Below are 23140 nucleotides of genomic sequence, written 5' to 3'. Positions count from 1 at the left end.
ATGGCTGTGTCCCTGGGGACTGTGACTTCCCAGTCCCTCCTCCCGCAGGCAGCCACACCCCCAGGGCAGCCGCTGGGGCGGGGGTGGGGTCCTGGGGGAGCCCCCTCTGCCCTGCAGGGCCTCCTGCCCACCCTGCCCAGGGAGGGGGGTGCCGGCCGCCTGAAGCCACCGGAGGAAGGGTGCAGGTGGAGGGGCTCCCACTCGTGCAGCGGGCACTCCCCGCCATGTTTCCCGCGGGGACCTGCAGCGCCCCTGGCAGAGTGGGAATGGGGCAAAGGTCAGGCAGCAGCCGGCTTCCCATTTAACCTCCGTGAGGGGTCTCCCTCCAGCCCACCACGGCGTCCAGAGAAGGGGCCCTGGCCAGTGTCTGAGCTGCAGCCGTGGGTGCCGAGGAGGCGGCACCCACAGACCCTGGAGCTGAGAACCCCCTCCCCCCCCCCGGGCAGGACCACCCTGCCCGACGTCCAGAGCTGAGGCCCTGACCATCAGGGCGGGGCCCGGCCTCCCCTGTCACTGGGTTGCCCTCACTGTAGGGCCCTGGCTGACCATCGGCTCTGGCCACAGGGAGGGGGGAGTGCAGGGCCCTCACCACCCCCCTCGGCCAGCCGCACAGCCCCAGGAGAGGGAGAAGCCCCGGGGGGTGGAGCCTGTTTCCAGTCACGTCCCTCCAACCTTCCCACTTTGCCCCTGAACGACCCCTGAGCCTGTTGATTATCTGGTCACATTTGGCTGTTAGAGCTCAGTCCGGCTCAGGCCTCAGTCACAAACCCGATTTCTGGTTTGTCCCCGCTGCCCAGGGCAGAGCTGACTGGGTTCTCCCCTCCCCCATCTCCCTTGTCAGTCACCCCCACTTCCTCACTGAGCACCTACTGTGCGCCCAGCACTTCACCAGGCACGGAAGGGGCAGCAGGGGGCGGGGGCGAGCAGCCCACCCACACGGGGCTGGCGTCCCAGGCACGGGATGACCGACGCCCGTGGCCACGGGGGAACCTTGAAGTGAGAAGGTGAGGCCGGCGGGGGGAGGCAGCAGGGAGGGGACTGCAAGGAGGAGAGGGAGGGAGCAGCACTCCCAGCAGAGGGAGCAGCCAGTGCAAAGGCCCTGAGGCCGGCGCTGCCTGCTTGGCTTGGGACCTCGAGGAGACGAAGTGTCAGACGGGCGAGGGGGCCGAGGCCGTGGGAGGGCTCTGGCCTGCCTGCCGTGGAAGGAAGCTCCTGGGAGGTCTGGGGCGGGGGGGGGGGGCGAGAGGGCCTGCTGTGTGTGTTGAAGGGGCAACCAGCATGGGGGGCGGGCTTCCAGAGCCCGGGTGCAGAGGACAGCCCCCCTGGTGAGCGGCTGAGAGGTGATGGGCCGTGGGCGGGGGGGGAGGGGGCATGGTCGGCTCCTGAGTGGGCTGTGGGTGGAGCAGGAGAGAGGCATCGGGATGGCTCAAGGTCGAGACCGGAGTGGCTGGGAGGGGCGGGACAGCAGCTGCTGGACTCCTCGATGATGACGTTCTCTCGGGCGCCCAGGCAGAGACGGAGCGGCCGTGGCAGAGACGGAAGGAAGTGAGGGCGTCACCGTGTGCGGGTGGGGTCGAGGCACGTGACCTGAGAGCTCACCGGGGGCCTGAGGGGGTGAGAGTGGAGTAGCCTGGACCCAGCAGGTGGCCACCAAAGGTGAGAGGAAGCTGCTGAGGGGTGAGGAGTGTCCCCCAAGGAAGGAGGGGTGCTGGAGGAACCTCGGTTGTAACACACGGAGGCCCCTGGGGACTTAAGGAGAGTGATTTCAGGGGCACAGGGGGGAAGGAAACCTGAGTGAGTGGATTTAAAAGGAATAGGGGTCCCAGCTGGTGTGGTTCAGTGAATCAAGCACCAGCCTGTGAGTGGAGAGGTCCACGGTTTGATTCCCAGTCAGGGCACATGCCTGGGTCCCCTGTAGGGGGCGCACGAGAGGCAGCTGATCAACGTTTCTCTCCCCCTGTCTCCGTCCCTTCCCCTCTCTCTAAAAGTAAATAAATACACAAATAAATAAAGCGACGTTGGAGCGGAACACAGATGATGGGACCGTCCGGTGGCCTGCCTCTGTCCACGGGCGCGCCTTAGGAAGTCTCCTGGCCGAGGGGCGCGGGGCAGGGGGCACAGAGCTCTCGAGGGGTGGGGAAAGGACCAGGATTTCAAGCAATAAGGACCAAACGTCCCCAGATTTGGAGGAAACTATACACCCACAGGTCCGAAAAGCTCAGCCCCTAGCGCACGTCATCGAAAGTGGCGCTAAGGGGAAAGTCGAGCCTCAGCCCGCGGGAAAACGCACTGGGAGCGAAGGCACGAAGCGGCGGCTCCTCCCGAAAAGAGTGGCCTGAAGATTGGGAGCCACGTCTCCACGGAGGGGAAGAGGAGACGCCGCCCCGGAGCCCCCCCACGGTGCAGAGGGCTCTCGGACCGGAGCGGAGCGGGCGGATCGGGCGGATCGGGCGGATCGGCGCTGCCAAGCGCTGGGGAGGCTGGCCGACTCCCGCCGCCGGGGAGCCGCATGGGACCCGCGAATGGACGGCGCCTCCCGGGCGGAAGGAGGGCGAGGCCGGGTCTGCGAAGGAACCGGGGGCACCGGAAGCGGTGGCCGTGGCCGCGCCCGTGACGGCTCCCAGCGAAGCTCCAGAAATGCCCCCGCCGGCGACTTTTGCGACATGTCTCCGTAGGGCGCGTGGCGCCGACTGCGCACAGCGCAGGAAAGCAGATGCCCGGGCCGGGGCCGGGGGTTGGGGGGGGCGGGCGGGGTCCTTGCTGGCCGGGAAGCTGGCGCTGGCGCTGGAGCAAGACCGCGAGGAACGCTCGCTAATAAACAAGACGCGGGGACGACGGAGTCTTAGCGATATCCCGGGACAGGCGGAAGGCAGCAGAGGAGGGGCGGCGACGGACCCCGCGCAGCCGCCTTGCGTCACAGTCGGCGCGCGGGAAACGCAGAGGCTGCTGGGCCCGCAAAACCACCGAGTCCCGGCGCTCCCGACACGGACCCACCGTGAACAGAACAACGCAGATGGAATGTCGCGGGTGGGAAGGATAAGGAGACCACACGAGAGCCGGAGGGGCTGCGGCAGCGCCTGGCAAAGCGGCTCCCGGAGCCGGGTGTCGCCAGGGCGAAGCGGCCGTTGCCTGCCATGAAAGTCGGTCGGGGAGAGCACGGCCGGCCGCTCCCGCCTGTGCAGCACCTGACTTCACGGCTGCAGGACGCCGGGAGCAGGCCCTGCGGCGCCCCGGGCACGCGCGGGCCGATCCGCCGGCGGCCGGACAGGCAGAGGGGAGGCAGCCCGGCTGCGGGAGGCTGGGCGGCCAGCGGCGAAGTGGCCGGTGGCACAATCCAGCGTCCTCCAGTGCACGGGACTGTGTCCCGAAAGTCCGCGTTCTGGGCTGTAAAAACGTCTCGGTAAATGTGAAAGTATTTGGGTCGTGCAAAGGATGTCACCTGACCACCGTGGAATTAAACTGAGGACAATGCCAGAAAGATGTCCAGAGAATTCCCAAGTATTTGGAAACCAGAAAACGAGCTTCTGAATAGCCTCTGAGCCACAGGACCAGTCAAAATGGGAACAGTCAAGTGTCTTTAATTGCGTGAAGACAAAAAGGTGACGTGTCAGAAAGGCCGGATGGAGCGATAGGGCGCCCAGCACCCCCCGGCCGAGCGAAACAAAACAGAGGCCCTGCCTCAGCGCCCCCAGCTGCCCCGGAGGAGCAGGGGGGGCGAGGAATAGAGCTTAAAGTGGAAAGAAGAAAGAGCAACACTCGCGGGAGCTCAGCGGGCTGGCAGGACGCTGGCTCGGGAGACAAGGTTCAGCTGTGTCTCCGCAAACCAGCAACAGGAAGCGAAATCACGGCGTTTCCGCCGCCTTCGCCCCTGGGCCTCCCAGCGGTGACCGTGCCCAGCTCTGCGGCAGCGACGCCTGCGGCCTCCCTCCCGTCCCGGCCTGGTTCCGCGTGGTGGGTGTGCCCTGGCCGCACGGAGTGACCTTCCCACCGGAACTCGGAGCGTGGGGGTGGGGCCGAGGATGGAGGGGTGCCGGCGTGCCGGCCCAGACCCCTGGACCCGGTGAGGCGAGGCTGCCCGAGGGCTTTGTCCTGGGGGCACTAGGAGTCGCTGGAGGGGCCTCAGAGGGGCAGCAAGGTGGGTTGCCTTTCCGGCAGGAGTCTGTGTCCCGGCCGAGGGAGGACGGGCCCGAGGAGCGGGGGCAGGGGGAGACCCTGACACCCGGGAGGCAGGAAGGACCCCAGTGGCAGGTCTGAACCTGGGCCAGGCTCCCCAGAGGAGGGAGGGGGAGGGGAGGGCCCACGTCAGTGCTGGGCTTGCGTTTGGTGCGTCTGGGAGGCCACAGGTGGAGGCCCCAGGTGGACGGTGGGTCTCGGCCAGGGGTGACGTCACCTTGGCTTGTGGCAGGGCCCAGCCGGCCCAGAGAGCACTGGGAGAGGAGAGGCCAGCCGGGCACCCGTGGGTGGCAGTCCTTGAGCCCCGGGAGGACAGTGAGGGTGTCCCTGGACGTCTCCACCTTCCCCTCCCCCGCAGGGCTGGCCACCGCCCTGATGAAGCTTCGGTCCCATCTCCACGGCGGTTTGAGCCCCTCGGAGCCGGGTCCAGAGCAGGCAGGTCAGGTAGGGCCGAGCTGGAATTTCTGGGGCATGTGACCTGAGCTGGGTGGGGGGCTTCCTCGCTTGGCTCGCCTGCCCGACGCCCAGCCGGGACCCCGGGGCATTTCTGGAGGACACAGCAGGTGCCCCCTCAGCGGTCCCACGGGCCCGGGAGACGGTCCAGGGGGTGGCCGGGTGGGGAGGCCGCCGGAGCAGGAGGGTCGCCGAGTGGTATCGGGAGGCAGCCTGGCGCCGCACTTTTAATTTGTGACTAATTTGTTGCACAATGAGGTTGCAATTTTCTAATTGTGATTGCCATTTTAATTTTACTCATGGTTGTGCAGCCAACAGTGTATAGTCCAGTAATTAAAATTAATTGTACCTTCACCTGCATATTTCTATTAGGCTGCTAAATTTACTCTGAAAGCTCAATGGCTTTGTTCCCTGAAAGGTGCCACGCTCATTTCTGCCACACTTGGCGAGTGCCTGCCGCAGGGGCCCGGCCGGCCGGGCGGCCGAGACCGGAGGGCTTGCCGGGGCTTAGGGACCTAACAGTCACCGAGCCGCTGGTGACTAGCTGGGTCCCCAGTTGCATGTGGGGATTCCATGGGAAGTTTTGGAAAACCACGTGGGCTTTCTGCGCCACGTGAAGCCCACAGGTGACTCTCACGGTGCGTGCCGGACACCCGGTCCCCAGCCTGGGCGTCCTGGTGGCCTCGGGGCCAGGGCAGGGAGACCCCTCTGGACTCCAGGTGCCAGACCTCGGCATCGGGTGTCACCAGGCAGGCCCCCTTCCCAGCAGCCTCTAGGGGTCTCCTGTGCCCGTCGGGGGCGACCCCGCCCTGGCTGCACCCTGACAGCACAGGCTCAGCCCATCAGACGCACCCTCCCGGGGCCCCAGGCCCATGTCCCTCTGGAAAGGGCAGCCGGGGTGGAGCCGAGAGTCTTCAGCCTGACTGAGCGGCAGAGCCTTGCCTCGCTGTCCCCCCCCCGGAGGCCACACTCCGTCCCCGGAGGGTCAGCTGCCCTCCCTCTCCTGTGAGGAGCACATGCACCCTGCCTGGGCAGGGAGGAAAGGGGAATGCTTTGTCGGCACCTGCTCGGTGGTCCCGTGAAGGAGTGCCTCTCTGTCCCCCACCCACTCTCCCGCCCATCCCTCCCTCCCGCTGTCTGTCTGTCCACCCACCACCCACCATCTCCCCACCCCTCCCTCCGGTGCTCCCCCCCGTGGGCAGGAGGCCCCCAGGCTGTTTGCATCCTCGGGGAGCACAGCGGGGGTTGGGTCACAGACCAGTGTTAGTTGGCAGGTCCTGCTGGCTGGTGGCACTGGGGGCAGACAGCACGGGGGAGGGGCTGCGCCGGGGTCTGGGAGAGCCCCTCGGAGCAGAGGCCGGGGGTGGGCCGGGGCGGCTGGCCTCTCTGGCGGGCGGGACAGGCCCCGGCCGCCCCCACTCGCTCCCGACACCGACTGCCAGGGGGTGTCCTAACTGACGACGTGACCAGTCCCCCTGCTCCACACGCGACGTGGCTCCCGTCCCCCGTGGTCCAAGGCCAGCCCTCAGCGAGGGCCTTGGGGCCCCAGCAGCTCTGGCCTCCCCTGTCCTTGCCCCAGTTCTCACCCACAGGTCTTCTCCCCCAGGAAGCCCCCCGGCAGCTCCGCAGGGTAGCAGTGCCCGCGGCCCAGGCCTCCGAGAGGGAGCAGCTGGCAGGACCTCCCCGCCCCCCCCCCACCCGGAAGCCCTGCCCCAGGGACCTGTCCCGGCAGCGTGGACAGGTCCTTCCGTGGCCCCTTCCGTGGCCCGGCGCTGCCCCCCAAGGGCCCACCTCAGCTGCACATGTGCTGCCCCCACGGCCGGCCCCCTCTCCCCACGGCCCAGACCCGCACCCCAGCCGGCCCCTCCGTGCCCCTGGCGCTCAGGCCACAAGGCAGGGGGCCCCTGACCCTGTCCCTCCGCCCTGTGCCTCCAAGGCCGGCGCAGGGGCCTCCGGTCCGCACACCTGGTGGGGCCCCGGCGCTCTCGCTGGGTCGGCGGAGGGCTCCCTCTGCACGGTCTCCTGCCGCCCAGCCCCGCCGCCCCGCCGCGCCATGCTGCAGCCAGAGGGGTCTCAGCAGGAGCCAGCTAGGCCTGTCCCCCACTCCCCGTCCCCATCCCGCCACTCTGAGGTCCCGCCTCCCCCCACCGGCCCACTCTGGGGCAGGACCTCTGGGGCAGCCCCTTCTGTGGGGCCAGTGCCCCGGGGCAGGAGTGGGGGGCCCCGGGGGACACACACAGAGCACCTTACGTGACCCCCACTGCTCTGGGCGCTGGGGGCCTGGAGGGGCAGGGCTGGTCTACTGGGGAGACCCAGTGGCTGCTGGGGACGGAGAGCCGGGGTGGGGGTCTCCGGGCAGGGGGGCCTCCTGCCCATGAAGTGGGGGAGGAGCCAGGATATGGGGGGTGGGGGGGGCTGGAGACCTGGTCTGGGGCGTCTGCAGGGGGTCCATCTGGGCAGCTGGGGCCTGGGCCGGAGGAACAGCATGAGAGGCAGCCGGTGGCGGAGCCCCGGCTCAGGGAGGCCGAGCCCTGGCAGGCGCTGGCCGGGAGAGGGCGTAGGCTGACCAGGCCCCTGGCTTGTGTGTGGGAATGGGGGGGGCGAAGGGCAACTCGGGGTTAAATGGGTTAAACAGGCTGCTGACCAGAGAGCAGCCCCAGAGAGACCCTGGGTGGAGCCAGGAGGTGCTGCTGGCAACAGCTGGGGCCTGGTGGGCAGGGCCCCCGCGCTGGGACTGCGGGGAGGGGGAGGCCGAGCCGGGGAGCCCTGAGGACAGGAGGTGCCACGGGCCTTGGGGGCTGGAGTCCACAGCTCCAGGAGGGGCCGGGCCCAGGTGCGAACACTCCCGCACCCAGGGCTGAGAGGTCACCGTCTGGGCCTGAGGTGGGGAGGGTGGACCAGCAGGGGCCCCGGAACCCGCCCCGGCGCCCCAACACCTGGAGTTCATGCCTTGGACTCTGGCCAGGGGCAGGCTGGCCGCCCGTCACCGTCACCACCGAGGTTCCCAGAGCAGCTCCGGGGCCTCATCCCGCACCCCTCCCTCCCTCCCCCCCCACCCCACCCCCCAGGGCACAGCCAGCCCGGGGGGGCCCAGTGGCACGCGGGGACCGCTGACGCCCGTCAGGCCCGATAAGGGCACGGGCCCCGCCGACCCTGCGAGTGCATTAATCTTCCCCAAATTGAAATCTGCAGCGCGGCGCTTAAGACCGAGGCCACCACGGTTCAGCGCGGTGTGACCGCCGGTTCTGATGGCCGCGCCGTGGGAGGGGCCGACGGAGATGGATGGCCAGGGCCGTGCGGACACAGGTCGCCCTCGCTGCCCCTTCCCACAGCCGGTCTGGCGGCCTCGCACCTGGGGGGACCCTGCCGGGGTCCGGGGTGGCAGAGGGCTTCCCCCACCCGCGTGGCTCAGCGCCCCGGTGCATCCGGACACGCTGGTGACCGAGTCAGGAAGGAGGCTGTGGCTGTCCCCTTCGCCGGGAGGCCTCTCCCAGCAGCGCGGCCTGAGCACTTGTCCTGAGCGCAGGCGGCTCTGGGTTGGGGCCCCTCAGGGGTCTCTCCCCCCAGACCCAGGACCTGGAAAGGGGGGGCTGGCTCAGCATCCCAGGCCCAGGCCCAGGCCCAGGTACACACCCGCCCTGCGGCCCCCAGCACAGCTCAACAGCCTCCCGTCTGGGTGAGGTGGGCCGGGTGCTGGTCCCAGGGGGCTGGGGCCTGGCAGGGCCCCCGGCGGGCAGCCTGCTGGGAAACCCCCAGGCTTTCCCTGCCCCTGGTCCCGGGGACCCACCCGCCTCTCCTCCCAGCTGGCCCCGCCCTTACCTCATGGTCAGGTCAGAGCCCCTCCTCCACGGAGCCCTCCCCCCGGCCCCTGCAGCCCGGCACCCACCGACCCATCATGGCTCTTCCCCACTGCCCCTGCTGTCCTCCACCCACAGCGGCCTTGGCCTCGGCCTTGGCCAGACCCTCCAGGTGCGGCGTCAGCCCCTTCAGCATCAAGGCCGGGCTGGTGGGAGCTCCTTCAAGTGCAGGGCGAGGCCCGGGGGCAGGGGGCAGGTGGCGCACCCCACCTCCAGAGGAGGCGGAAGCCCTGGCCCGGAGTCTGGCCACGGGTCTGAGAGAACCGTCCCTGAGGGCTTCCTGGGGGAGGGGGCTGGGAGGGGCTGGCCTGGGCAAGGTGCAGAGGCACGAGCCCTGAGTAGGGCTGGAGAGGGGAGGCGGTGCCGGTGCCGGGCCGGGATGGGGCCCCGGGGCGGGGACCCAGGACACGGGTGGACCTGGCAAGGCCCCCGGAGGCAGCCGGCGTCCGGCCAGCAGGCGTGTCCTGGGCGGCTCCCCGCTTTCCTGACCGAGTTCAGGCCAGCGAGGTGCACAGCCCGCAGCGGCATCGCCCGCCTGCCGCCGCCTCCCCGAGCAGCCGTGAAATTGATATTTAAAACTAATTGTACGGCGCCCTCCGGCCAGCCGGACAGCGGCCACGTGCATCCCATCTCGCCTTGGGCTCCGGCCGTGACCCCGGCTGGGAGATTAGGGGGCTGAGGCATCGGGGCTTATCTCCAGTGGACAGTGGTGCCCCACCCCCGCTGGCCGGCTGCAGGCCCCTCTCCCGGCCGCCCGCCCGCGGCACCGCGCTGCCCCTTCCTCGGAGAGTGGCCCTCGATCTCATAACATCCAATTACCAGCCGACCGCGGTCCGGCGCTCGGATCAAATCGCTCAGCCGCCGTGAGGAGCCCGAGCAGGTCAATCTCAGCCGGTTAGACACGGTGTCCGCCGCCAGGCCGCCCGCCGCCCGCCCCACAGGGGCGCTGGCTCTGGCTGCAGACGAGGCCTGGGCTCAGGGTGCGGGGCGTGGGCTCAGGGCCGGGGCCTCCAGGAGGGTCCCTGGAGCTGCCCAGCGGCTCCCCGGCCGCTCCGCCATCCAGCCACAGCGGCCTCCCCCCGGGGTCCCCGTCCACCCAGAGCCCGGGGCCGCGGCTCACGTGCCGAGGGTCTGCGGGTGCGGTCAGTCAGGACGGGGCCGCGCGTGAGCCGGCCTGGCCCTCCATCCAGGGACGGCGTCATCGTGAGGAGAGAGGAGGCACCTGCAGGGAGAAGACAGCCGTGCGAAGACCAGATGTCGGCCAGAAGGAGCACCACGGGTGACCGTTGGCCCCCAGGCAGCTGAGGGGGCAGGCGGGGTGTCCCCAGGGCCACCAGAGTGACCGTGACCCGGCCAGCGCCCGAGTCCAGACCCTGCAAGAGCCGTCTGTCGTCACCCCGCCGGGTGCTGGCTCTCGTCACAGCGGCCTCGGGAGTCAGATGGTGCATGGGCCGGGGGAGCTCAGGTCCTGCGCCTCCCCTGGCCCGCCTGTTCCCCACACCCTGCTGTTCTGCGGCCCCCGGCAGCGCCCCACCTCCTGGCACAGCCACCTCCTCTGCCCACCCTTGGTCCCAGCCAGGTCACCGAGCACATGCTGTGCCCCGAGGTCCCCACCCCCATGCCGGGGGTCTCTGCAGAACCAGGCAGTGGGGCTCCCTGACGCCCTTCCCACCTGCCGCTGCACCTCAGGGACCTGGGGCCCCACACCTGCCCCCCAGCAGCTGCCCCTGTCTGGAGAGGACACGGGGCAGAGGGCACAGTGCTAAGGGCCAGACGCAGACCGGCCACACCTCAGCCTCTCGGAGCCTCAGGGTCTGCAGCTGTGCAGTGGGCGGCCTGCAGTTTACCGCCCAAGTGAGAGCGGGGCAGGAGGGTGGACTAACTGCCCCTGGCTGCCAGACACCTGGCCACCCAAAATGCCCACCCCACGGGCTGCTGGGAGTATTAAGTGGGGAGACGGGAGGAAGCCCCCTCAGCACGCCCCCGCTCCCAGCCTCGGCCAGCACTCAGCAGACACCCTCCCCAGACCCTGGGGTGGCTGCCCCCCCGGGCTTCCTGCGGGGCCTTGCAGCCTCAGCCTGTGGTGGACAGCGCCACCGGCACCTGTGTGCTGCTGTCCCCTGCCCCTGGGCCCCACGTGGGAGGTCGTGCACTGCCCTGGCCCAAAGGCCTTGGTGTCCACCCAGACAGCGAGTGACTCACGTCTGATCATGCCACCAGGTTATTAAAGCTCCGCAGCCGTTTAGCTGAGTGGCAACCGTGTGAGGGCAGCAAGGCGGGCATCACCGCCGTCACCACCGTCACCACCATCACCACCACCATCCTCACTATCATCATCGTCATCACCACCATCACCATCTTCACCATCAGCTCCTTAACTATCTCTTCATCGTCCTCACTGTCGCCACCACCGCCGCTGCCTGCATCAGCACTGTCCCCACCATCGTCCAGAATCTGTTTCCAGCTGCAAAGTCCAAGGTTAGCAGCGTCAGACGACTTGCCCAAAGCCACCCCCGCCCCACCCCGTGTGCAGAGGAGCCTCACACCAGCCCGGCTTCCAACGTGCCGGGTGCCCCCGTCCCGGGCGGAGCACCCCCACAGCCCCCTGCTGCCCTCCCGGGGGCCGGCTTGCTGACCCCTGGCCAGCTCCACTTGGGATACCCAGTCCCTGCTCACACCCTCAGCCGTGCCCTGCGAGGCCAGAGGACCCCGTCCCATAATGCCCAATAAATAACCTGGATTTAATTGAATTAATATCGACAGCGTGTAATTGCTCCCTCCTGCTCCAGCCCGCCGCGGAGGGGCGGCGGGGGGGGCGGTGCGGGGAGGTTATTGCTTTAAAAAAATGCCCTCAGCCCCAAGCAGCGACTCGGCCGTATTATTATAGGAGTAATGAGGGCGGCTGATTTGATCTCTCCTTCCACAATAGGGCAGCACGGCCGCTCCATAAACAGCCAAAGTCCTTTGTCCCTGTGGGCTGTTTGCGGGTAATTAAAATCAATAGGGTCTTCCTCCCAGACCTCCTTGGCTGCTGCCGGGCGTCAGGCAGGCGCATGGGTGCTCCAGCGAGAGCCCTCCTGGTCCGGGCCCTTCCCGCGAGCCCCGCCCGGGAGCCCTGCAGCGGGGGCGGCAGGTGGGCCCCAGGAACTGGCGGCGAGGCCAGTGTTGATGGCACGGCCCCGAAACCGAGGGTCCCCCAGCTGGGAGGCTTCCCTGGGCTCAGGAGGGTGCTCAGCGCGCTGGCCCAGACACCTGCCTCCCCCCGTGCCGCCGGCCCTTTACAGGCCCACGAGCGCTCGCGGGGCCTCCGTCCCCCTCCGGGCACCTGCCCGGCGGCCCCCGTGTACCCTGTGCCCGTCCCACACACCCATGCCCAGGGCTCACACGTCTGTGGCTTGAGGCTGAGGGGCAGCCACCCCGTGGCTCGCCCGTGGCCCCGCCCCCGCCCCCATTCTGCAGTCCTGCCCCGGGCAGCGGCCTGGTCGCTGGGCGGAGAGCGGCGCTGCCCCTGGGCGCCTGTGCTGCATGAGAGTGGCCGTGGCTCCCCGGGGCCGAGCTGGCACGTCAGAAGAAGCGACTGCCCAGTCCAGCGTGGGGGCAACTCGGCTGCTCGGACAGGGTGGGAGTGAGGAGCTCACTGGCGGCCGTGGTGGTGGAGGCCAGGCACCCCGGCCCCGCTCCGGACGGAGGCTCTGATAGGTCCTGGAGGTTGAGGAGGGTGTGTGGGCGGGCAAGGGTGGGCCGATGCCCCAGGGTGGGGGTATGCAGAGTAGGGGTCACCCCAGGGTTAGGGGTGCACAGGCTGCCTGCCACTTGGATGGGAGCTGGCTCTGTGCTGTCCATCTCATCTCCCTGACTCAGGGGAGCCTTCAGGTCAGGCTGGCTCCAGGGCACTGCCTTTGTGCTGGCTGCCTGGGAGCTCACTGTGGGGGGCTCCTCAGGCATCTGTCCACCAAGCACAGCTGCTGTTGCAGGGAGGGACTCAGACACAGAGGGAGCCTGCTCTCTGCAGAGAACCCCCTGGGGTTCTAGAAACTTCCTCCCGCAAAGCCCATCCAAACTGAACCCGGGCCCACGCCGGCAGCCCCTCACCCAGGCTGTGCAGCCCAGTCCCTGCCCTGCGGGAGCTGGAAGTCCACTGGGGAGAAGGGCCGCGGGCAGAGACAGCGCCTGTGGAGGCGGACAGCGGCCCGGGACCAGCGGGCAGGGGGAGTGGGGTGCCAGAGGTGACGCTGAGCTGCGGCCGGAAGGCCCAGAGGCCAGAGTGCCGCTGAGGTCCGCGCGGCCAGAGCAGGAGGAGCCGCGGGGGAGGAGGCGGCGGAGAGGAGGGGGCGGGTCCAGCCCGGGAGGGTCCCCTGGGCCCATCTCCGGGCCGATGCCTGAACCCACCGGCCCCGTGGAAGTCGGGGTCCCATAGCATGGGGCTCGGGCAGACACAGTGGCCCCGCAGGGCTGTCCTCGGGGCCCCCCGGGAATCACTGCCCGGCCCCCCGGCCGGCTCCCAGGCCTCTCTGCGGCAAGCCGGCTCGGGCCCCACACAAGTGTTTGGAACAAGGACAGAGACACGTGTGGGACAGCGACGAGAACACGGCTCACGATCGCCAGACACGGCCAAGAAAACCAGCACGAACACGGCCCCTGACACACAACCCCCGGCACCCCCACACACTCGGGCACAACCAGCGCGTCCCGGCCACCGGCGCACGGACGGCCCCCGCCCGGCACCGCAGCTCCCAGTGCACAGACAAACACTCATACACACACAATGAGCACACGCGTGCCCTCACACACACATGCACACACCCGAGTGCACGCACACGAGCACACACTTGCTCACGCTCACGCTCAGCCCGCTGCCACCGCGTCCTGTGCAGGAGCCGCACTCACACCCCCCCACCCCCGACGCCGGCCGGCACACAGATGGTGGGGGCCGCCGGGCTAGCCGGCCACCCTGGGCGGGAGACGTGGGCGGTGCCGAGTCGTGCACGGTGGCTCATCCCCCTGACCACCCAGACGGCCCTCCCTAAAGCTGGGGGCCCACACGCGGGGGGCCAGGGGCGGGGGGCGGGGCCGGGGGTCCTGGGCCCAGCTATGTCCCTCTGTCTGCACAGGCCGCTCTGAGGCACAGTCACCTGCCCCCCCCCGCCCCGTGCAGGCCAAGACCACGCCTCCCCCACGGGGATTAGCCGCACGGCGGACGCACCCTCCTCCCCTCTCCTGGCTCAGGCCTCGCGCCAGGTGTGGGCCGGGTGGCTGCTCGCACACCGCCGCCCCTGGGGGGCCACCCGTCCCTGCCTCTGAGGCCCCTCCCTCCATGCCCAGGGCTGGGACCACCCTGGTCCCCTCGCTCCCAGGACTGGAGCCTCCAGAGCATTCCGTCCTCCTGACACCAGTTAGGGGGCTGCCCCCCCAGGGCGGCTCCCCCGGGCTGCAGGGGTCTTGAGCACCGGGGGGCCCCCAGAGCCAGCAGGTGCCCAGGCCTGTCCAGCAGGTGCCGGCCCGGGTGCCGGGCCGGCCTGGGTGCAGCCTCCCGGGAGCAGATGTCCTTGTTCCCCCATCCTCGAACTCCAGGATGGTTGCGGGCAAAGCCCGGTGGGCCCGGGGGCAGCCACTGAGGTGTCTGCTGGGCGCGCCCCAGATCAGCCGCCCCAGATCAGCCGTCCCATGCGTGTTCTCCGGGGCCCGGGGCACACGGGCCGGACAGGGGCGGCACGCCTGGGGGCAGCTGACCCTGCCGGCCAGCAGCCCCGGAGGTTTCCCGAGCCGGGTCCCCCACCCCGGGGAGCAGAGCCCCGCCCGGCCGGGCCAGCGCGGCGAGGAGGGCGGCCGCCCTCATGCTTTATCCCCTGACAGTATCCATCTTCCCAAATTGATTTTTGATATCCATAGTGACCTGGAAGGGAGACGCGGCGATCACTCTCGGAAAGTGGAAAACAATATTATCGCCACAAATATGAATTACTGGCCGCCAGGTTAAATCTGCTGTGCGGTGAATTATGTGACCCCGGCGCTCCTATAATTCCTGGGAGTTTTATGGAGTCGGGAGAGGCCTGCGGACGCTGACAAGCACTTAACCGCCAGAGCCGGCCCCCAACAACTCGCGGGGCACTTGATTTAGCCGCGGGGGGCGGCTCCGTTCTGCCTGGGGAGCCGGGATGACGGGCGGGCGCCGCTGGGGTCACAGACCTCATTTGTCGGCGCTCTTGTCGCTCTCGGGGCTGCGGACGCGCGGGCCCTGCCGGGAGCCGGCTCTGTGCTCCGGGCCTCGGCGGGCACCTGCCCCGTGGAGCGGCCGGTGGGGAGCGCGTGGGGCCGCCGAGTGGCTGCAGGCCCCGGAGGGGGGGGGGCGGGGGGAGGGCCCAGGGAGGGTCACAGCGCGAGGCCAGCGGCGTGTCCCCCGGACCCGGAGTGTGAGGGCGGGGGGTGGGGCGGAGGCTCGGGGTTGCACCCCTGTTCTCAGGCACCTCTGGGGGCGGGGTGGGGGCACAGAGGGTCAGCCCGGGAACTGGTTTGGGGGAAGTCCTTGGCGGCACCCTGCTCCTCCACCCGGGCGCCTCGGGCCGGCCCGGCCCTGCCCTGGACCGGGGTCTGGGCACAGGGCACCGAGGAACCCCCGGGCCGAGCTGCCAGGGCCCTGGCCTGTGGGAGGTGCCCCTCCACGGGAAGGCCTCGGCCACTCCCCAGGGACCTGCTGGCCCGGGTCCCTGCACGGAAGGGCCTGGAAGGCGGCTTCCAGTGGGATGTCAGCCTTTGCCCCTGGGGCCCCGGGCAGTCCCCAGCCTTCGACGGCCCTGGGGGACACGCTGGAAGCAGCCGGCTGCGGTCTCTGCAGTCCCCAGAACTCGGTGCCTCGGTCCCAGGACACCGGGGGGGGGGGGGCACCCTCGGTCCTGGGCCCCCTCCAGCCGCCCACAGGGCGTGGGGAACTCAGCGGCCGTTGCAGCTGCAGGTGTCAGCCCCAGGAGGCCACGGCAGGGTCAGGGGTCTGGCTGGGAGCTGCCGCTGCCCTCCCCCTGCATCGGAGGGAGGGCCCCCTCCCAGCCGGCCTCACAGTGGGGGGGCCTGAGGCTGCAGAGCAGGACAGGACGGGGTGCCTATCTCCCACTGAGCGGGACCAACAACACAAATGTCATTTAATTTACATGACAAAGTGGCACCATTATTGCGAGCTGACAGAATGCCGCTGGGGCAATTTCCGAAAATTATTTAAACAATGTAATGAGTTAAATGTCAGTGCTGGCTAATTATGTTTATGCTAATTGTTAATTAGCGCTATAATGGAGACAGTCTTAATTAACAATAGTTACGAGTGCGGGGGGTGGGCTCCCGGAGCGTCGCCCGCCCACTCCAGACCCCGGCCTGTCAGCTGCCTCTGGCGGGAGACCAGGCGGCCCTGGCCCTGGCCCTGGGCCGGCCTGCCTGCCGCCCGCCTCCCCGCCTCCGCCCCTTCCCGCCACCTCTGCAGGTCGCACCCACCGCCTGCTGGGAGGAATCCAGTCCCCCCACCCCCATCAGGCTCTGTCCACTGCCCTCGGGACAGCCAGGAAGGCCCCTGCTCACCCCCCTCAGGGAGCCTCCCCTCCAGAGTGTGCATGTCGGAGGGTCTCTTGGCTGGAGGGCCAGGCGGCAGGGGGTCCTGCGGGACCCCCTTCTGGGGAGCGAGGAGAAGCCCCAGCCCTGCCCAGGCTTCTGCTGGGACGTCTGGGCAACCAGGCGGGAAGGGGGCTCAGCCACTCCCATGGCCGTGGGGGCAGGGCCGCTGGGCTGCCCCCCCCACCGGGATCAGCGGGGCCCCTGGGGCTGGCACTGGGCCAGGGCATGTGGTGGGCCGCCGGGGGTTGCTGTTCTGACTGTGGGACCAACCCTGAGGCTGGCATTGTCACCTGTGCCTTGTGACCTCCGCCAGGTCACCCTGTCCCTGAGCCCGAGAAGGCCGACGTCCTGCATGCGGACGCGCCCCGGCCCTGGACTAGGGACCGGGGCTGAAGACAGCAGCCAGAAGGCGAGGGAACCCCCAGACGGAGCCGTGTCCCCACCCGTCTGGCTGCAGGGCGGACACCGGGGTTGGGGGGTCAGCAGCCTCTGGTTTGACTGGATGGGGCCAGGTCCGCGGTGGCCGGGGCCTCGGTGGGGGCAGCAGAGCGGCAGGAGGCAGCGTCTCCTCTGGCCACCCCCCCCGCTTCCCTCCCCAGACCTCGCCCCGCACGTCCCACACACACACGGGCGCTCACTCTGCCCGAGCGAGCGGGGCTGCACTCCGGTCGCCAGGCCTGGCGCCCCGGCTCGGCAGGGGGCTCGGTGCTCCGCAGACGACACCCCGACCAGGGCTCACTGGCCCCTGGAGGGTGCGGGGCTCCCCCTCAAAGATGAGGCGAGCAACACGAGGGGCAGCCAGACCAGGACACAGCCAGCCCTGACAACGTGAGGCCGAGACGGAGGCTCTGAGAGACGGACGGACGGAGACTGAGGGACGGAACAAACAGAGGCAGAGGGACCCTGGCCAGGAAGACGTTGCCACAGAAGAGAGAAACATGTGAGCACACGGTTCTCTATAAAAAGCCACGGATTGCCCTGGCTGGTGTGGCACAGTGGATTGAGCACCGGTCTGCGAACCAGAATCACCAGTTCGATTCCCAGTCAGGGCACAGGCCTGGGCTGTAGGTCAGGTCCCCAGTAGGGGGCGCATGAGAGGCAACCACACACTGATGTTTCTCTCCCTTTCTCCCTCCTTTCTTCTCTCTAAAAATAAATAAATACCTCTCTAGGGACTTCTGGAGGTGTAGGTAGACACACTGTGCCTCCTCACATGACCAAAAGAAGGACAACGACAAATTTAGAAACAAAAAACAACCAGAACTGACAGAAAATCCAACTATGGGAGTCCGACAACCAAGGAGTTAGAGAAGGAGCATTCATTCAGACCGGCAGGAGGGGCGGAGACGGGCAGCCGGGTGGAGAGGACGTGCGGCGAGGCAGAGGCTGGAGGACCGGGGGAGGACCTGGTGAGGCAGCAGCTGGAGGACCCGGCGGTCCCACGTTCACACGCAGATAAACCGGGAGGAACGACTGGGGAGCAAGACAGACCCACAGCCCAGGACTCCAGCACCGGGAAATAAAGCCTCAAACCTCCGACTGAAAACACCTGTGGGGGTTGCAGCAGGAGAAACTCCCAGCCTCACAGGAGAGGTCGTTGGAGAGACCCACAGGGTCCTAGAATGCACGCAAGCCCACCCACCCGGGAACCGGCACCAGGAGGGCCAGATTTGCTTGTGGGGGAAGTCACTGAAAACTGGCCGAGAGCAGAGCAAGCACCACTGTTCCCTCTTGGACCCTTGTCCCACATACGGCGTCACAACACAGAAACGTGGGTTGCCCCACCTGGCGAACACCTAAGGCTCTGCCCCTTACTACATAACAGGTGGGCTGAGACAAAAAAAAAAAAGTCCCAAATGACAGAACAGATCAAAGCTCCAGAAAAAACACAACTAAGCAATGTAGAGATAGCCAACCTACCAGATGCAGAGTTCAAAACACGAGTAATCAGGATGCTCACAGAATTGGCTGAGTGTGGTCCCACAAAACAGAGGAAAAGTGAAGGCTATGAAAAGTGAAATAAAGGAAAATGTACAGGGAACCAACAGTGACGGGAAGGAAACTGGGACTCAAATCAACGGTGTGGACCAGAAGGAAGAAATAAACATTCAATCAGAGCAGAATGAAGAAACAAGAATTTAAAAATATGAGGAGAGGCTCAGGAACCTCCAGAACAACTTTAAACATTCCAACATCCAAATCGCAGGGGTGCCAGAGGAAGAAGAGGAAGAGCAAGAAATTGAAAACTTATTTGAACAAATAATGAAGGAGAACTTCCCCAATCTGGCAAAGGAGATAGACTTCCAGGAAGTCCAGGAAGCTCAGAGAGTCCCAAAGAAGTTGGACCCAAGGAGGAACACACCAAGGCACATCATCATTACATTACCCAGGATGAAAGCCAGGGAGAGAATCCTAGAAGCAGCAAGAGATAAGGGGACAGTTACCTACAAAGGAGTTCCCATCAGACTGTCAGCTGATTTCTCAAAAGAAACCTTGCAGGCAAGGAGGGGCTGGAAAGAAGTATTCCAAGTCATGAAAGGCAAGGGCCTACATCCAAGAGCACTCTCTCCAGCAAAGCTGTCATTTAGAATGGAAGGGCAGATCAAGTGCTTCCCAGATAAGGTCAAGTTAAAGGAGTTCATTATCACCCAGCCTTTATTACATGAAATGCTAAAAAGACTTATCTGAGAAAAAGAAGATAAAAAATATGAATAGTAAAGTGACAACACACACAACTACCAACAATTGCACAAAAAAAAACAAAACAAAAACGAACTAAGCAAACAACTAGAACAGGAACAGAATCACAGAAATGGAGATCACCTGGAGGGTTGTTGGGGGGGAGGCACAGGGAAGAAGGAGCACAAATAATAGGTAGAAAATAGACGGGGGGAGGGTAAGAACAGGGTGGGAAATGGAGAAGCCAAAGAAGTTACATGTACGACCCGTGGACATGAACTAAAGGGGGGGAATGTGGGTGGGAGGGGGTATACAGGGTGGAGGGGAGTGAAGGGGGGAAATGGGACAAATTTAATAGCACAACCAATAAAATGTATTTAAAAAATAAATGTAACACAATAGGAAAACTGAAAATAAAATGATGGGAAAAAAAAACAAAAAATAAATAAATAAAATTTTAGAATAAGCAATGGATTTGCAGATAAAATGGCCTTCGGGAGGGTGACTGGAGAATTCAAAATGGAAATACAGAAGTCAAGAAATAAGCCCTGGCTGCTGTGGCTCAGTGGACTGAGCACCGGCCTGTGAACCAAAGGGTTGCCGGTTCGATTCCCAGTCAGGGCACATACCTGGGTTGTGGGCCAGGTCCCCAGCAGGGGGTGTGCGAGAGGCAACCACACACTGATGTTTCTCTCCCTCTCTTTGTCCCTCCCTTCCCCTCTCTCTGACAGTAAAATAAATAAACTCTTTTTAAAAAAGTCAAGAAGTAAACGAGACCCTGAAAGGGATGACAGGAGCTGTCGGGTCTCAGGAAAGACGGGAGGGACAAGGCTGCGAGCGTCCCGGGTGCTGCCTGGCAGGTCCGGGCAGCGAGGGGTGTGTCGGGGGCGGCGAGGGGGCCGGCCACGCGCAGATGCGGCCGGGGCATGGGGGCTGCTTCTGCGAAAACCCACGGAGTGAATGGGGGGAGCGCGAGAGCCGAGGGCGGGAAAGAGGAGCGGAGGGCACCCACCACACGCCCAGCGGGCGCCGCCGAGGCCCAGCTAAACCCACGCGACAAGACAAAAATTCCAAGAAGTTTTCACGCTTCAAGAAACTGCTGCTGGAGAAACCGGCCTTTGAAAGCCCACCCTGATTCCTAGAAAAAGCTGACACCGGTCAGTCAGCACCGAGAAACTGGACTTGAAAAGTAAGGCCCGTGGCTTCTAAGGCAAAAAAGAAAAACAAACAACCAGGTCGCCTCCCGGGGAGAAAAAGCCGCCAAGGCCAGAGCCACCATCCGTCGTCGCCGTGGCCGTGCAGGCATCGCCCCAGACGCCCCGGGAAGACAGCGCGGCCAGAAACGGCCGCTCTGAAGTGCCGATGCCCTTTCGGGGGCAGCAAGCGCCCCCAGGCGAGGTCCCCTGAGCCCGGGAGGGGCCGACCGAATCCCACCCCAAACCTCGGAGAGAGGCTCCGAGCACGTGGGGAAGGACCGGAGGACCTTCCACAGCCTCTGCCCCTCCCCAAGGAAGGTGGGGAGGGTGTCTACCCACGGGGACGGGGACGGCACCTCAGTCCGGCTGGGCGGGGTCACGGTGGGGAACAAACACGAGGACCATCCCAGGGACGGGTGTGACAAAGGGGATGATGGTGGTGAAGGTGGTGGTGCTGGTGACGATGATGATGGTGGTGATGGTGGTGGTGGTGAGGAAGGTGGTGGTGAAGGTGATGATGGTGGTGATGATGGTGACAGTGATGATGATGATGATGATGGTGGTGGTGACGATGATGAAGGGGGTACAGTCACCAGGCAAGAAGCAGACGAAGAACCAAGCCCGCAGCTGCGGGGGCTGTGACGAGTGTGAGTCTCACACGCAGCGTGAGGACGTCATCGGTGCTCAAACGCTGTTCATTCGGTGATTCTTCCTCCGACAGAGGTGGCGCGCATCGCCCCTTCCTGCGCCCCTGGGGGTGCAATGATGGGGGTGCACCCCGCCCCCACCTCCCTGGGCTCGGGCTCCCCCCACACGGTGGGCCGGGCTGTGTTGAGGGTGAGGGTGGTCGGGTTTCCTGGGGACACGCAGGAGGGCTGGGTGGTGGGTGTGGAGAGCGGAGGGCCAGGTGGGGCGGTCCCCTCCACAGGGCTCTCAGCCTGGGTCCCTCCCCACCGGCGCGGGCCCGGCTCCGAGGGCGGGCGGCTGCGTCGGACAAACGCACTCACACCGTCTGGGGTGGGCAGGGCCGTCCACCCTGGTGCCTGGAGAGGAACCGGGGATGCGGTCGCCCTGGTGAGAACACCCAGGGCTCCAGTGGCCCCTCTGCCCCCACCCGAGGCCCCCGGGAGCTGTGGGGTGCCTCTGCGGAGGCCGGTGACCCGGCCCACCTGCACCAGTCGGGTGGGGCCGGGGGGACCCCGGGCCAGGCAGGGCCATCAGGTCCTCAGTCCAGCTGTGGGAGGCCTGCGACCCCACCTCAGCCAGCCAGAGCGGAACGTGAGCAGCGTCCGGGAGGACACGGCTTGTGAGCCGCACCGTGAGAGCAGGCCCATGTGTGCCAGGGCCAGGCCTGCCCTCAGTGCCGCTGCGGCAGGTTCCGGCGGGGACCAGATCCTGGCCACCGCGCCCGGGGTCCCCCTCGGGCCAAGCCCCCACTTCGGTTCGCTCGTTCTTCTTCAGGGCGGTGCCCAGCCCACACCGAGGGGTTGGGGGGCTGTCCCCGCCTCGCAGGAGCCCCTGGAGCTCTCATCCGCCCCTCGGGCCCCCCGGACACACTGGAGCCCCTGCAGGCGGCTGGGACTGGCTCCCGGGTGCGAGGTCCCCGCCCCTCCCACACGGTGCTCTGGCCTCCCCGCCCCCTCCAAGCCCCAGCCCAGGAGGCAGGTTTGGGACAAGTGTGCCTCAGCTCTGAGACCCCACTGGGCCCAGGAAGCTTCTAGAGCTGAGCGTCCCTGGGTCCCCCTCCCTCCTGCCAGGGTGGGCTGGGTCTTGGACTCAGCCCTGCCCCCAGACTGCGGGCTGCGTGTCCACAGGCGGCTCCGTGACCCTCGCAGTGACGGGTTCTGAGCTCGTGCGGCAGGTCGGGTGCGCCCAGCCCACGGCGGCGGGACTCGGAGCAGGAGACCAGCAGCCCACGGGGCCTGCCCCGGACCTCGGGGGGTACGACACCCCCAGCCGGGCTTCCCGCCGCCCCTGCCCTCTGAGCAGAGCCCCTCCCCACCACGTGCCCCCCCTGCGTCTGCGGCAGCACAGCCACCCTGAGCCCCCACCCCTGCCTCCCGCATCCAGGCTGCGGTGTGGGCGGTGGGCTCGCCCACAGGGAGCCGGCTCCCGGTGGGGCCCCGGGTCTTTGGTGAGCCCCACCCCCACCCCATCCCCGCAAAGCCCTAAGTCCCACTCGCGGCTCTGACCCAGCTCCCTGCAGCCAGCGGGCCCCCGGCCCCTCCAGGGGACACCCCCCCGCCCGTGCGTGCACACACACACACACACACACACACACAGCCCTCCCAGGCTTCCAGAAGGCACCGGGACCCAGGCCGCCGCCCGCCCCCACCTGGTGATCTGTGCACAAGGTGCTCCCCTCGCCGGGCAGCCCTCCTGGGGGGCCCTCCCCAGCCCCAGCACAGCCGTCGGGAGGGGCATCACGGCCACCCCCCTGGCCACCATCTGTGGAGGACCCAGCTCTCTGGGCCCCTGCTTGGGCGCCCGGACTGACCCCGGGCTGGCCCGACAGGAGGGCGGGAGGCCGGACGCAGGCCCAGAGGCCTGGGGAGCTGCTGGCCGGCTCAGCGGGCAGGAGGTGGTGGGAGGGCCGTGTGTCCCCCTCGCCCTGGCAGTCACTTGCAGCTGCGAAGGGGACTCAGGGCCCCCGTAGAGCCGCGGCCCTGTCCCCCGGGCCTTGTCTGACCCTGGGGCCTGTGACGAAAATGCCACATGGGGGGGGCCTCCCACTTCCGCCTCCCGGCTGGACAGAGACACCCCACACAGGCAGCCAGGCAGCTCACCCGTGGGCGCTGGTTCCCGGGGGTGCGTGCCCTGCCCTCTGCCCCCGGTGGGCGGAGCCGATCCCAGGGCCGCAGACACGCAGAGGCGGTGGTCGGAGGCCGCAGCAGTGGCCCTGCGGCCCAGGGAGTCCCTGGTGCCGGCAGCCGGAGCGGCCGGGCTCTCTGGGGCCGCAGGGAGCCGCCGTCTGCCCAGACCGCGCAGGGGCACGCCCGGCGGGCGGCAGGGAGGCCCCTGGGTGCCGTCCCACCGACTGAAGGACAGGAGGGCCGAGTTGTCCCTCCCCCTCAGCGGGCCGTTTGTTCTGCACGGCAACCGTGATGGGGCGCCCGAGCCGGCCCGACGCACCCCGCGGGCAGGTGGTGGTGCAAGGGGCCCCATCTTTCACGGGTGGCGGGTGCCCAG

The 23140-nt window shown here is 67.1% G+C and overlaps 1 protein-coding gene across 1 annotated transcript in view; it reads right to left on the bottom strand.

Annotated features, from left to right (window-relative positions):
• Nucleotides 1-6925: 6925 nt before the first annotated feature.
• The window catches only part of LOC123815939 (mucin-1-like), a 28773-nt gene continuing 12558 nt past the window's right edge, over nt 6926-23140 (bottom strand). The window contains exons 8-11 of the mRNA XM_045834668.1: nt 10830-10947; nt 9303-9452; nt 8560-8763; nt 6926-7093 (exon numbers count right to left, since the gene is read on the bottom strand). Of these exons, the coding sequence (XP_045690624.1) occupies nt 6926-7093; nt 8560-8763; nt 9303-9452; nt 10830-10947 (640 nt within the window). The remainder of the gene's footprint in view (nt 7094-8559; nt 8764-9302; nt 9453-10829; nt 10948-23140) is intronic.

Source organism: Phyllostomus hastatus, unplaced genomic scaffold, assembly GCF_019186645.2.
Source record: "Phyllostomus hastatus isolate PE091 unplaced genomic scaffold, TTU_PhHast_1.1 phas_contig_196, whole genome shotgun sequence".
Taxonomy (NCBI): Eukaryota; Metazoa; Chordata; class Mammalia; order Chiroptera; family Phyllostomidae; genus Phyllostomus; species Phyllostomus hastatus.
Note: the sequence above shows the minus strand (reverse complement) of the source record. Positions and strands in the feature narration are given on the sequence as shown.